This window comes from Mycteria americana, chromosome 2 (genome assembly GCF_035582795.1).
Source record: "Mycteria americana isolate JAX WOST 10 ecotype Jacksonville Zoo and Gardens chromosome 2, USCA_MyAme_1.0, whole genome shotgun sequence".
NCBI classification, from domain to species: Eukaryota; Metazoa; Chordata; class Aves; order Ciconiiformes; family Ciconiidae; genus Mycteria; species Mycteria americana.
The window spans coordinates 40,271,586-40,287,562 of NC_134366.1; the positions used below are offsets into that span (position 1 = coordinate 40,271,586).

A 15,977-nucleotide genomic window follows, 5' to 3' on the forward strand; every position below is an offset into this window, starting at 1 on the left:
GAAAATCAACATGCTTTTTGTATAAAGCTGGAAAAGTAGTTTTTTGAGCCGTGCTGAAATATAAGAACACTTCTAAATAGGGTATCAAAAATAAAAAGATTATTTCATGGAAGTGTTATTTCGGACTAAAAGTTAGCTTATCAAGACACATGGTGCTTTTAAAAAAACCCCAAAACACAGCATTTTTTCAGTCTCAGAAAATGCAGATAATGAAAGCGCACAGTTCTCTTAAATTCAGTTCTTTCTCATGAAATGGATTATACTTAAGTGATCCGTTACCGATTTATTTGCACTTGTTTGAATTAATACAAACAGCAAGTAGAGGTAGCTAAATGACATTATTTTTTTGTTCCCCCCCCCTTTTTTTTTTTAAATGGCTTATATATACAGTTTTCTACCCAAGCTTTCTCTAATAAACTAAGACCTCTGGGTTATTTAATTGTTTTAAGAGCAAAGGTGAATCACTTTTGCTTCCCTTCCTGACCAGGTCTTGCATTTCCCGTTCAAGTTCTTTCTAATGATACGCAGCTTCTTTGGAACCAGTTAAACTTTAATCGTCTGAGACGGTTCCCTCTTGAGTCACTGTCTTATTTCCTGAAGCTCAGAACTTGCAGTGAATTGTATCCGCTCCAGTCCAGTCACTTGTGTTCCAGCGTAGCTTCTTCAGACTAACGTGGATGTTTTCCTAGTACAGGGGTGGGATGCATGTGTCAATGCTCCGGGCAGTCTGTGTGAACATGGATGGGTGCAGTAGAAAAGGGAGCTATGCGCAGTAAGTGCTGTTAACGTCTTGTATACTTAGATTAGGACCACGTCCTATGGATTTTATGTAGTTAATTGTGTATTAATGTTTCTCTGGTGTTCATGAGGACCCTGTCGGCATGGTATTAAAGCCTTATATGCTGTACTGAAAAAGTTCAGCAAGTATCTGTAGGACTGTATAAGGACTCAGAGGAAAGCTTACTTCCTACTGCCTTGGCTATAGAACCCATTATCTCTGTAAGAAGGTTATTACAGATAAAATGCATTTATACAGCATTATTATTTCATTAGCATTCAAAATTTGCTTTTTTCAATTTTCTGTTCATATAAAATATATTTTAAAAAACCAACCAAACCTTGGAAGATTATTTATATAGGCAAGAACAAATATTAAGCCATTATTAGTATTTTCATTTGTGATGATTCCAATGAGAATTTCCATCTTACTGGTCATCGCACAGGTGCTAGACCTTTTTGAACAACTTTATGAACTTTCAGCTATAAGTTGAAACCTATTTCAATGTTGAGCAATATCATACTGATACATGTTTTATTCTTTTCCCCCTTGTTTACCAGGATGGTACGAAACAAAAGCGAGAACGGAAAAAGACTGTGTCGTTTAGCAGTATGCCAACTGAGAAGAAGATCAGCAGTGCAAGTGACTGTATAAACGCGATGGTTGAAGGCTCTGAGCTCAAAAAGATTAGATCCAACTCTAGGGTGTATCACCGATATTTTCTCCTAGATGCAGATATGCAGTCTCTACGCTGGGAACCTTCAAAAAAGGATTCTGAAAAAGCAAAGATTGATATTAAATCAATCAAAGAAGTAAGAACAGGAAAAAATACAGATATTTTTCGCAGCAATGGAATATATGACCAGATATCAGAAGACTGTGCATTTTCAATTATATACGGAGAAAACTATGAGTCACTAGATCTTGTTGCTAACTCAGCAGACATTGCAAATATTTGGGTTACTGGCTTAAGATACCTGATTTCTTATGGAAAACATACTCTAGATATGATAGAAAGTACTCAAGATAATATGCGGACTTCATGGCTTTCACAAATGTTCAGTGAATCAGATGTAGATGATTTGGGACATATACCCCTGTGTAATGCTGTACAGTTTATAAAAGACTTAAATCCTGGTTTAAAAACTAATAAAATTGAACTAAAATTCAAGGAGTTACATAGATCCAAGGAAAAAACTGGTACTGAAGTAACAAAAGAAGAGTTTATTGAAGTTTTTCATGAGCTTTGTACCAGACCTGAAATCTATTTCCTGTTGGTTCAGTTTTCGAGCAATAAAGAATTCCTAGATACCAAGGACCTCATGATGTTTTTAGAAGCAGAACAGGGTATGGCACACGTCACGGAAGAAATAAGCCTTGAAATTATTCAGAAATACGAGCCAGCCAAAGAGGGCCAGGAAAAGGGTTGTCTTTCTATAGATGGTTTTACGAATTACCTTACTTCACCAGACTGCCACATATTTGATCCAGAACATAAAAAAGTTTGTCAGGATATGAAACAACCTTTATCTCATTATTTTATAAATTCATCTCATAATACATACTTGATAGAGGATCAGTTTCGAGGGCCTTCTGACATCACAGGTTACATTCGCGCTCTTAAAATGGGTTGTCGAAGTGTTGAACTGGATGTATGGGATGGTCCGGATAATGAGCCTGTGATTTACACAGGGCATACAATGACATCGCAGATTGTCTTCCGTAGTGTGATTGACATTATTAACAAGTATGCATTTTTTGCTTCAGAATACCCTCTTATTTTGTGTTTAGAAAATCATTGTTCTATTAAGCAGCAGAAAGTTATGGTACAACACATGAAGAAAATTTTGGGGGACAAACTACATACACAGTCTCCAAACATTGAAGAGTCTTATCTTCCATCACCGGAATCACTTAAAGGGAAAATACTAATTAAAGCAAAGAAGCTTTCTTCTAATTGTTCTGGACTAGAGGGAGATGTTACAGATGAAGATGAAGGAGCAGAAATGTCACAGAGAGTGGGGAAAGAGGGGGTAGAACAGCAGAACTCGATGACGGGGAAACGATTTCAGCTCTGCAAAGAACTCTCTGAGTTGGTAAGCATATGTAAATCAGTTCAGTTCAAAGAGTTTCAAGTTTCATTTCAGCTCCAGAAGTACTGGGAAGTGTGCTCGTTTAACGAAGTGCTTGCTAGCAAATATGCCAATGAAAACCCAGGAGACTTTGTAAATTATAACAAACGTTTTCTTGCGAGAGTTTTCCCCAGTCCTATGAGGATTGACTCTAGTAACATGAATCCCCAGGACTTTTGGAAATGTGGTTGTCAGATAGTAGCAATGAACTTTCAAACGCCTGGCTTAATGATGGATCTTAACATTGGTTGGTTTCGACAAAATGGAAACTGTGGCTATGTCCTTCGTCCTGCTATCATGAGAGAAGAAGTATCCTTCTTCAGTGCGAATACGAAAGACACCGTGCCTGGAGTTTCGCCTCAGCTGCTTCATATTAAAATCATTAGTGGGCAAAACTTTCCTAAACCCAAAGGATCAGGTGCCAAAGGTGATGTTGTGGATCCTTATGTCTATGTTGAAATACATGGAATCCCTGCCGACTGTGCAGAGCAAAGGACGAAAACTATGCATCAAAATGGGGATAATCCAATTTTTGATGAAAGCTTTGAATTTCAAATAAATTTACCAGAACTAGCTATGGTGCGTTTTGTAGTACTGGATGATGATTACATTGGGGATGAGTTTATCGGGCAATACACTATTCCCTTTGAGTGTCTACAGACTGGCTATCGGCACGTTCCTCTGCAGTCTTTAACTGGTGAAATTTTAGCACATGCTTCCTTGTTTGTGCATGTGGCCATTACTAATCGAAGGGGTGGTGGGAAACCTCATAAGCGGGGCCTCTCTGTGAGGAAGGGCAAGAAATCAAGGGAATATGCTTCTATGAGAACATTATGGATTAAAACAATAGATGAAGTGTTCAAGAATGCTCTCCAACCTATTCGGGATGCCACGGATTTGAGAGAAAATATGCAGGTACAGTTTTTACAATGAATTTACCAGTTCTTATGTGAATTTTTGTATTATGATGCATATGGTATATATATTTTTAAGAGTCTTACTGCATTTTCTAAGTTAGGTTATTTGAGTCCAGTGCTGAACAGCTTTAAAAACGGATTATGTCAGAGCAGCCTTTTAGGTGATAACTGTCTACTGAGGTAACCGTGGATGCATATGTGTATTTTGTTGAAAGTGAACTGGAAATGCGACTCCAGTGTTAGAACTCAAGCCTGTTGACTCGTCCTATGTCTTTGAAGGAATGTTAGATATACACTAGAGGAACATATGGCAATATTTTAGTTTTAGAAAATTAAGTTAAATAGAAATGCAGGAGGAAAGTACAGCTGATAGAAAAAGGAGACTTTACTGCTTTTTAGAAAACTTCTTGTACATGAAAGCGTGGTTAGCATAGTTTCGTTGAGGTTTTGTTTTTTCCTCATTCCAAAATAGAAGGTAGTACTTTCAGAAAGACCACTTGCTTTCCATGATTCTTCCTAGCAACAATATGTTAGAAATACATGGAATTAGAAGGTATTAGAAGACATCCTCTAGAAGAAATTACATTACCTTAAAGGTCACATAAGGTAAACACATTGAATTTCAGGAGAAAGTACAGGCTGGGGTGCTTGTTTTTGTGGAAGCCAAGAGATCCCACTTCAAAAATGCATTGTTTGGAGATTCCAATAAAGATTCCAGGTAAATAAACCCTTTTTGGACATAGAGTGAGTTGTAAAGTTGTGTTTGTTTTATTTAATAAAGCTTTTAACTATCTATAAACTTCTGATGGAGTACTAGCAGTGATCCGTAAAATTAAGCATAGTCATTTCAAATGAAGTGGCCTATTAAATCCTCTTACTCTTATGTAATGTTAAGGGGAAACTGATTAAAGGAAATGTCTGAGACGATTCTGGATTTTAAAGGCACATCAGTGTAGTTAAATTTTCTTCGTGAATAGTCTTATATTGAAGAGATTTTAATAGTAATACAGTTTTAAAACTGATTTTTCTTCATAGGAAAGAAGAAATTAGTACAGCATTATGAAGCTTTCCCATTCCACCTGGTATATGAAATTGCTATACTAAAAAGATTATTAAAAAAAAATACGGGGATGATATTTTGACTCATAAATGTTTCACATTATGGGCTACATATAAAGTGAACTTTACCTGTAGTTAACCTGTTGAAGGCTAGAATTCTGTCATATAAAGGATGCTGTATTTTAAGATACCTTTCAAGGAAGAGCTGAACCTAAGATTTGAGGAAACAGTGAAAACATACAGTTTTTGTAGCTACTTTAAACTCTTTACTGTGCATGCTGCAGTATTTTGTAGAACTGATATAATTGAAAATAGGCTCTACAGCGTGGTTTCTTTGAACAGGAGAAATTAAAAGGTATTTTATGTATTTTATTCTGTCAGTTTGAAAGTTGTGCTATCAACTAAATTCATCGTTATCATCTCTCAACATGCTATCAAGAAGATATTTTAGGTACATGAGGAAATATTAGTTTTGCATAGCTTTACTGACAGATTATATAATTTAAATTTTATTTATAGAATTTAAACTCTGCATAACTAAGGTTTTACAGCTCATAAAAGTAAATAAACCACTCAAAATAAATATCAACTTATGTCAGGGAATGTGAGATTTGTTTAATTTCTGTATTACTGAAATTTTGCCTTATAAATTGTTATGATTTTTATGATGTCCCCACAAGCTAGATTATAAAGGACAAAGTTGTTTTTTTTAAAATATAAGATGGAAGAAGAGAAAAGAAGAAAGTGTGCAACAGTGAGTTTAATGGTTTCTCTAAATCTGTATACAAATAGCCTTTTTTCTTCCTTGTGTACTACACTGTTGTGGCAAAGGTACTACATTATTGTGACAAAAGCTGATGTCATAACTTGTTGTTACATATTAGTCCCTGATAAAAGTATAACATGAGTGATTAAACTGGATGTGATGTTGCATGTTTAAATTGCTTGACAGTATGAGGGATAGTCTCTGGATATAGGGTTGGAAGTCCAAAGGCAAGAGTTATAGCTGTAGTTCTGTCCTGCCATTAGTTAATATATACATTCACTGCGTCCTCGTTAATCTCTCTGTAAAATTGGTGTTCATAATGGCTTACCCATGATGTTTATCTCAAACAAAATCTGTTTGAATGGACTTCCCAATGTCTGTCTTTCCAACTACGTAATTATTGTGTCTTTAAGGTGTAGTCCAGTTAATAAAAGTAGTTTCTGTTTCCTGGACATGTACTAGATGCTACTAAACATTTACTTAAAAGTACACTGTAAGTGACTGTAGTAGGTGTAATTTAGTATTCACATAATTTTGCATGAATATGCTATATATATGTGTTTTGAAGTCTACTTTGGGTATTTTGTCTCAAAAAGGGACAGCAACATATTTCACATTTGATTCCTGTTTGTATTAAGGTTGACATTATGTCTCTCTAAGAAATTTGTCCACAAATGAGTCTTACCATGCCAGCAAGACGGAAAGTGGTTCTGATTAAAATGAAAATCTGTGTCAGATACCCTGCATGGGTAAGACGCGAGAGAAAGGAGCACTGAGCACATTTGTAGCTTAAATATACCATGTTTTTGTTTTTGTTTCCTACAGGAACACAAACTCCAGACCTGCCATAGATCACCAGCTCCCACTTGGTACAAAAATCCTAAATTCATTACAGTGCTGAGAATATTCCCATCATGGAATTTCAGTGGCTACTTGGAGTCACATTGTATTTCTAGTACTGGAAATTTTCTTAAGTTTAAACATATGGTTTTATATTCTACCATATTGGATATAAAATACAGCTATAATAAATTTTAGGAAAAGGTACAAAATTGGTATTTATATTAAAGTACCTTAAAAATTCACTTAAGTGTGATTCCGTGATAGGAATGACATCGGTAGTGGAGTGCTGGGTTTGTGAATCACACCAAATGGGAGCCAGCAGATCCACAGCACGTCTGGACTATAGTTCAGGTATGTTTAAAGTTACAAATGGGCTGAATTCCTCCTTCCACTTCACTTTGCTTATTTGGGACATTCAGCACATAATATTTTGTTTCTCTTGGTGGCACTTTAAAAATTACTTTGAAATGTCTTTTAGAATTTTTCAAAATATATAACCAGTATGTTGTAGAATTCATTTATTTGCATGGTTAATTTTAGTAGTGATAGAGACCGGACATACTTGTTCTAAATAGATTTTTTTTTTTTCTTCCATGTGACAAGTATAGAATTCTGTTTGAATTTTTAACATTCTTGGTAAAATGTATGTGTAATATTGGTTGCTTTGGAAAACTGCCAGTTCTTCAGGGAAAAGCTGTGGTAATTCCACATTGTAGCTCAACTATAACAGTGAAGTATTTTATCCTGAAAGAATGAGACATTAAAATGCATATTTAACTGTAAAGAAAACTCTTTCTTTCCTTTTTGCAGAATGCAGTAGTTTCATTCAAAGAATTATGTGGCCTCTCTCCTGTAGCAAATCTTATGCAGTGCATTTTGGCAGTGTCTACGCGCTTGGTTGGGCCTGATAATACACCCTTGGTAGTACTGAATCTCAATGATCAGTATCCGACGATGGAGCTCCAAGGGATTGTTCCGGAGGTCTTGAAAAAGATTGTAACAGCATATGACATGGTGAGTAGTCCTTTGTGGTTATTTTATATGCTATTTGAAAGACTTGCGTTTTGTAATATACAGTACCATGCCTGTTTTGAAAGGTCATTTTAACTGTGACTTCCTGTTTCATGCTTCATTACATGTGCTTGAAAGTCATTCCCATGAAGGTACAGCAAATGATAGTGTTTTCATATTGAGTAAAACAGAGAGATTAATATACTGCATGCAAATACATAAGTGTTTGTACAGTTCAGAAGACAAAGCAATTATAATCAAGAGGATTTAACATGAAGAGGATGTATTAATTTACCTGTTTGGCAGTAACTTGAAACTTTTTGCATATCTATAAACCTCTTACATTAATTTGCTACTTTACATTTTCCAGTTTGTGAACCTTGATTTCTTTTGGCTTTGACTCAACATAGAATAGAAAAATGTCAGGAACTGCTTTTAGGAATTGTAGTTTTATAAGCACCTTGAAGTGTTAAATTCTACACATGCTTTTTCATTTTCCTTTGCTATATCTTTCTTATAGATCTCATTTGATTAGGCATTGTTACATCTGTAAGCAGCTGTAATGTTAACTTCAGCCCTTATACTTCAGTAAATATGTAAATTGTGTCTTTAGAGACTGGAGATTAAACATTTTGGAAGAAGGAAGGAAGAACTAATACACAGAGAAATACTGATTTACATCTGCCTTGCATTAATTTAAAGTATGGAAGAAAGATCCAGACAAGTGTGATTTGAAATGTCCTCCCTACTTCCACTGAAGTAATCTGGCACAGAGTAATTGAGCCTTTATTTATTTATTCAATGATTTCTTTAATTTGATATATCATCTGACAATAAGTAAACATTTCTAGGATAATTTTGCTATGATTTTGTGTGCTAAAATGGGAAACCTCACCTGGCAGGATCAAGTCACTGTTTAAAAACAGTCCTTGCTATTTAAAGAAAGAAAATGAAGGAAAAGAAACCGGTAGCCCAGTTTCATATATATCTTTTAAACCGCTTTCTAAAGAAAAAGTAGCTTTAGAATAATACTATACCAAAGTCCAAAAAGCACTCATTAGTAATTAGCAATTTAGGTAGAGTTTATGTAGTTCAGTGATGATGTAAATACAAGAGAATTTGATTGGAATGGTAGCACAGTTAACAAGAAGATAGTGGTATATCCTCTTAGTGGTAGCTTATAGGATATCACTATAATTAGGATGCAAACAAGCGTGATTGTTGGGATTATACCTGTAAAACGTACGTAATGAAGTTCTGTCTTGTTGATGGAGATGTCTCTACCAGCAGTTTGTTCTGATGTGGTGATGCTGCTTGTTAGTTACTAAGCTATTCCAGATATTTAAAATCTTTTTGTGAGTCTGGATTAAATTTTTTGTTTTAATGTCACTTAGATAGAGGTGACTTATGACTCCAGAAATCTTTACAATCCAAGTTTGGTTTGCTCTTTGTCTCTCACCTACCTTTTTTTTCCCCTGCATCCTGTAGTCTACACATGATTTGAATATTTGTGTACTGTAGAAATCTATACTTTATTTTCACATGTAAGAATAATAGAATATTTATTTAGTGGCATGTTCAAAACATTTTTCCATCTCCTGTTCTCTAAAGGATAAAGACTCAATGTTATACAAAGACAAAGAGTATGGTAGTGCTTCTAGCTCTAAATGATATTGAAGATGAGTAAAAATTAAGATTATTTTTGTCAAATAAAAGTTATAAATTAAAATGATGAGATACGTTTCAATTTGTGAAACTTTGGTCTTGCCAATACTCTGTCCAGTTTGACAAAAGGTTTTAAGCAATTAAAATCTGTAGGGTATACTGGAAAATGAAGTCAGCCATGGGAGCCATAGTCATAGCTCTTATTTCTGAAAGCACATTGTGAAACAGTGGGAGACATCCGTATCATCCTTTCCTCAAGGAGAGCAGAAGAGATGTGAAGCTCTTTAGCTCATATATTGATATTTGCTATTGTGGCAGATGTTTAGAACCTGATACTATCATGGATAGCGTTCTTTTTGTGTGTTTTTGGTGTAAATTAATATAGTGAGCCCTCAAAATGACACATTTTATCTCAATGGTTGTTTTTGGCTTGGGGATTTTTTTGACATGGTTAATTAACAGGTGGGTGTAAAATTCAGCTTAATAATGAGAAGCCTTATCTAGAATTAAGAAAGGGTAGATGTACTGTCGAAGTAATGATTACCTGTCTTATTTTCTGCTGGCTTAGGCCTCAGCATAGGTCAAAACTGTATAACTATGTTTTTCCAGTGTGTCAAGTACTGTAAATACGAAATCATGTTGATAACAGGGATTGTGTTAAATGTTTATTAAATAAACCTTGGCTAGTACCATAAATGCATAGGCTGTCATTACCTTGAGCGCATTCTCAATGTGGCACATGTAATGATATTCTCAAAGTACTGCTGTTTCAGGATCACGGTATTTTTGGCTAATGGAGGGATTCTTATTTGTCAGGAATACTCTCCTTTTTATAAAATTATAATAAACATAGAAAGCAATATTCAGCCAAGATTTTTAATTATTCAGAATTTGTTTACATTGGGGGTGCTTAAAGGACTCATCGTTGCTCTGTAAAGCGAGAAAGGATGTAAGACCTTTACAGTGGAACAGTCAGTCCACATGGAAATAATTACAAGAGTGCAATACTGCAGGGGCACATGAAAAGGTGAGAATATCTTCAGCGTAGCACAGGTACATACATTTTTTAAAGAAATAATGAAGCAAATGATAATAAGTTAATTAGCATATCACTAGATACTTGCGTTTTTTTACATGTAAACAAATAGCACATAATGCTTTCTTAAAATGTCAGCATTCACTACGACATTAGTGGAGGAGCTGTAAGTGATAAAGGCTAGTACTATTCAACGGTTAAAATATTTTATTTTTTAATTTAATGAGTAATTTGTCACCAGCATTATTGGAACGAGAAGTTTACCCAGGAAATAAAAGGATCTTTTGCTTTTATCCATGTTATAGGAGCTGGGGTGTCTTTTCAGAATAATGAAAGCCAAATATAACTAGGAATTTTTGAGAAAGACAGAAGTTTAAGTTGTGTATTTTTCTCTAGCTTCTCCATGCTCCTGAGTATTTTTCACCCTAACATCTTTTCACTGTTTAACAATGTTTTATTTTTCCCTCTCGTTCATGAACTTCAGCTTCCTTTATGTGATACTTCAGCATGCACTCTGTTGGTGTCATCACACCCATCACTGATCAGTGCTGCAGACTGAAGCTTGGAGTTAAGGCAAGTGCCTCTTCCACACCATTGCATGTTTTTTTTTAAATGTCTTATAACCTTTAAGATAAACAGTAAGTAAACCTTAAGAACTTATGCTATGGCAAGAGAAAAAAAAAATTATCTCGTCCTAAGTCTGCAGCATTATTCAGTGATGATTATAATAGCACTGCAAAGATATTCTAGAGGATAATACAAATGAAGCCAGATATTGTTGAGAACTTGACTGTCTCTGTCTGTCCGTAGTGGAGGATGAAGTGTCCCATCTGATGAAGATAAGGTTTTCTGAACCTTGCAAGCAGGCATTTACTTCTAAGAGGAAAGCTAGCACAGAAAAGGCAGAGAACTGTACCTGTGTGAAAGAAGATAAAGTAATGCTGCTACAATAATTAGGATTAAATGTTACTAAATCCTAATTGATAATGCTGCTAGATCAATTTTTTCACAGTTCCTGGTGGTGTTTTTTTTTTTTTTTAATGTTGACGTTATGTTGTAATTCAAAATGTGTGCAGACTACAGTATAGGAGGTCTATATTTGATTCAAGTGAAATAAAATAAAATGAATAGATTTTGTATACACACCCTAGGGATAGGCTCGAAAGCAGGGTTGTGTTTATTGGTGGTGGGGTTTGTGGGATGATGAAAATGAGAGGTACAGCAAATCTAGTAAACTGGAAAACACCATATGATTGGTGATTAGTAGCTCTATAGTAAGCTTAAATCCAGTTACCTTATTGTTGTCTCATTTCAACTACTGACTCAATACAGCAGATTGCATATGCAATCACGTGGAAGTTAACTTCATGTTATGGAGTTGCAAATTTGGCCGATGACATAAACTAAATATGATAGCCTATATTTTGAACTTGAATGTGTCCATCCTGTTGAGAAGTAGATAGTTTGACACTATACCTTGATGAGTTATAGACTAGATTGGTACTAGTAGGGCTTATTAAAAGACTATCTAAAAAGAACTGATTGTCAAGGTTTTGGTAAATTGTTAATACTCCTCTCATACTTTAGCTACTGCTCAAAACCCTAAATATTCTTGACCTTTAAAACTCATCTTGATATCAATATAGATGAATTGCGTGGGGCAATACTTTATCGGGCATGTTGGATTGAAGCTCATAATTCTGAAGGAAGCAAAGAATATATCCATTGCCTCTTTCACAGGGCCTAAGAAAGAATGATTAGCAGATTTGTTTTGAGTTATGCTTAGCTCATAAAATCTGTATTAGGTACCTTGTTGATGTATGTCCTTGGTTATGGTTACTTTGCAAATACAGTAAAAGAGATTTCAGTCATTCTGCTGTGGTTATAGAATTGTATCTCGAGAGAACAAGTAGATGAAGACTTTTCTACTTCATCTGAGCTTACTAATGTGCCAGATTTATTCAGTTGAGCAGCCTTTGTTCCACAAATTACACTTTGAGGTTGCAAACTTCTGGGGTAACCAAAAAATACTAAATCCAGTGCTGGTAATTACCAGTTTATCTCCTAAAACAGAGTGAGTGAATAGGGTACTTTTAACTCTTGCATAATTTTCGTTTGATCTAAATACTCAATTTCTGACTGTGTCAGAGAAAGCTGAGTTCAAGATGGTCACCAGTCTCCTGTAATCGAAAGCAAACTTTGCATCTCATGTGTTTTTAAATCACGTGATAGCATCTGACCACTATCTGCTTTGTGCACCTGAAGAAAGTCCAGATTTTTCCATTTGGTACCTTTTCTGAGGAATACGTGACTGGCATAGACTGTGATAGCTGTGTTCTGTTTCCTGTTTGGTTCAGAATGTTGTTCTTGAGCCCATGTCTTCTGGAGTCCAGCTCCATGGGTGTTCCACGTTACAATTTAAATCTCAGCATCATCTGGCTTATAAAGCAAAGAACTTGGGCTTTGCACAGAAGATTGAAAAGCTGTTATTCCTTGCTTTTATACTTAAGAGCATAACTACATAAAAATACTGTGTTAAAACAAAAAGGTAAGAGAAGTAGTCAAAAGAACAGACATCACAGACACTCTAAAGATACCACACAGGGGGCTTGAAGTAAATATGTGCCACTTATCAAAAAACACTTGAGGAGGACAAAAAAGAGGAGGTACTGTTCAAAAGAAGGCATCTGCCAAAAAGCTGAAGTCACGTGCAAATGAGGAAGATAGGATAGGTATTCAACCCTGTCATGGTTCAATAAAAAATACAAGAAAGCTGACAGTGAAGAATTTCAGGAACGACCTGCACAGACTTAAAAATAACAGTAACTTCTTTTCTGAAAGTACCAGAAGCAGGAAGCCTGTCAAAGTGTGTGTATGACCACTAGTTGATCAAAGTATAAAAGAAAGCCCCAGGAAAAGAAATAAAGGTACAACACTAAATTAGTTTCTGCATCCATTTACCTATGGAGATTAAGGTTTCACATGAAACTCTCCTTTAGTAAGGTCTCATTGGAGAATTCATCTCTAACTGAAATGCTGATGGAAAATATTACACAGGAAAGGCGAAATGACTGAGAAAAAAATTACCAGAAAGAGGTGATATTCATTCAAGGTCTCGGAAAGATCTCAAGAGTTGATATATCCAAACTGCTAATTGTTGTGTGTATCCTCTCACTTAAAACTGCCTATCAAAGTTGTTAGCATGGTGCCAGTGTTTTAAGAGGTTTCCAGGGAAGATCATGAAATTACAGATCAGACAGGCTGACATCTGTACTGTGAAAACGGGTAGAAACTGTTTTGAAGAAGAAAATTAGAGGAAACATGGAGAACCATGTCGTGTTGGGGAAGAGTCAATAGAGCTTTTATAAAGTGAAGGGCTCATTAATCTCTTGGAGTCCTTTGAAGTCAAGAAGCAGGTAGACACAGAAGATTAGTCTGGTTGGATTTTCCAAAAGCATTTGACAAAGTCCGTTTTCAAATACTCATATTGAAATGAAGTTACTATTAAATTTTTAGCCTTTTAAAATTCTTAGCTTCTCTCTGATAGCTGGAGTAAGTGTTGAACTTAACCTGATGTTCAAACAGGAAAAGAACTGTTAAACACAGTTGCTTGTTGTCGTGGTTTAGCCCCAGCCGGCAACTAAGCACCACCCAGCCGCTCGCTCACTCCCCCCTGGTGGGATGGGGGAGAGAATCGGAAGAGCAAAAGTAAGAAAAATCGTGGGTTGAGATAAAGACAGTTTAATAGGTAAAGCAAAAGCCGCGCACGCAAGCAAAGCAAAACAAGGAATTCATTCACTACTTCCCATGGGCAGGCAGGTGTTCAGCCATCTCCAGGAAAGCAGGGCTCCATCATGCGCAATGGTTACTTGGGAAGACAAACACCATCACTCCAAATGTCCCCCCCTTCCTTCTTCTTCCCCAGCTTTATATACTGAGCATGACGTCATATGGTATGGAATAGCCCTTTGGTCAGTTTGGGTCAACTATCCTGGCTGTGTCCCCTCCCAGCTTCTCCTGCACCTGGCAGAGCACGGGAAGCTGAAAAGTCCTTGACTAGTGCAGCAACAACTAAAACATCTCTGTATTATCAACACTGTTTTCAGCACAAATCCAAAACATAGCTCCATACCAGCCACTATAAAGAAAATTAACTCTATCTCAGCTGAAAACAGGACACTTGTGTTGATTTTTGCATTAGGGTATGTTTTTCCAGTAAGTGGATTAGAGATAAAAGATTTTGAGATTAATTTAAATAGTTACTGATTGTGTAGTTTAGTTAGTCTATCACAAAAACTGATGGAAAACAAAGTCTTGATGGAAAATACAGTGAATAGCTTAGGCAGTTTCTTCAAAAAGAGTTATGTTGCTTATTATCAATTTTTATTTTGCTGTTTTATAACAGGACAGTCATTCTAAACTGAAGGTTGCAATTATGCTTCCAAAAACAGAGCTGCAGACGATAACCTCAGCTTATGTTGGGCTTTTCAGTCCACAAGGGCAGAAACAAATGTCTAATTTTGGATATTCAGTCTCCAGTGCCAAGTGTTGTAAAGTATGAGCTGTTTTACATTGATTGAAAAGCTCTGATAATGACAACTTGATGCTTCTGGGAAGTCAAGATTTCTTCATTTTTTGTTAAGAGCATGAACGGTGAAGCTTTTTGTATCCTCTCACTAATCCCATTACAGCTAATGGCTGACTCACAGTATTCATAAGAGCATAAAATAATATGACTACTTAGGAAGAGGAGTTCATCTAGCTTACTGTCCTGTTTCTAACGTAGTCCAATGGAATGTTTATGGAGGAGCATAAAAGTAGGTCAGATGCATAGCAACTTCTCTTAAATGTACTCCATATTTCCAATAGTAGTTCTCCTTTTCTTTCTCAATAAATTCTTAATCTTCTGTTTGTCTTTTTGACTTCTTCTGTGTGAAAAGATTGTGGTTATTGGAACTGTTACTGACGGGTTTAGTTTCGAAAATAACACTACCTGTTAATTTTTTCACAAGGATGATAAATTTCTGCTTCTTTTTGCAGATATATTTTCCTTTCATATATAGGTGCTTCCTTATTGTCTACTTTTTACATAGTGTTTTCATTCTATCAGCTTTAGTTTAAAAATCATGAAAATAATTTTGCTGTAACAGCCAGCATGTCAGGAAAGCAGGGAGAAATGACTGTTGGATTTTAAAGAGTTTAATGTCATTGTCTGCATAGTTTAGAAGAGATCTGCTGATTATTTTATTTACTCTGTCTTCAACCTAGTCTTTCTCAAATACTTTACTCATGAGGAATTAAGAAAGAATGTAAGACTTTTTAATGCAGAACTTGTGGACCGTTTGTTCCTTTGGTAAATTTTCTTGAACTGTGGGAAATCTAATTCATTTTGGGATACTGTAGAATTAAGAACAGATGATGTCCTATTTTTTCTCGGGCCTACAAGAATTAGTTTTGGTAAGTGGTTTTCATCTCTTATGCTCCTGCACTGCATTATGGCATAATCTCAGCTTGCTTCTTTCTGAAGACAAAAAAACCTGTTCCATGTATGTGTTTTCTAGAGTGTAAAACATCTCAAAAAGAGGTGAGAGAGGAAAGGAGGGCTGAAAAAGTGAAACCATGAGTCTATTCCTATATTTTTCCCACTTATGGGGATATACTGCCACTGTCAATTCGGTACAGCATTACATTTATATCCTAATATGCCACTGAGTTCAGGAAGCATAATGGAAATTTCCGCTGCATTAGTCTCAGAAGAGGACAGTGTTTT

General features: G+C 35.7%; 1 protein-coding gene across 6 annotated transcripts in view; it reads left to right on the top strand.

Annotated features, from left to right (window-relative positions):
• Positions 1-15,977, top strand: part of PLCL2 (phospholipase C like 2) — a 107,374-nt gene that overhangs the window by 57,721 nt on the left and 33,676 nt on the right. For 3 of the 6 annotated variants that reach the window (XM_075493098.1, XM_075493100.1, XM_075493099.1), the window contains exons 3-4: positions 1,339-3,825; positions 7,306-7,509. In XM_075493098.1, the coding sequence (XP_075349213.1) occupies positions 1,339-3,825; positions 7,306-7,509 (2,691 nt within the window). Of the gene's footprint in view, positions 1-1,338; positions 3,826-6,477; positions 6,847-7,305; positions 7,510-10,691; positions 10,775-15,977 lie in introns of those variants that run through there. The other 3 variants (XR_012774225.1, XM_075493101.1, XM_075493102.1) reach the window with 3 other exon arrangements.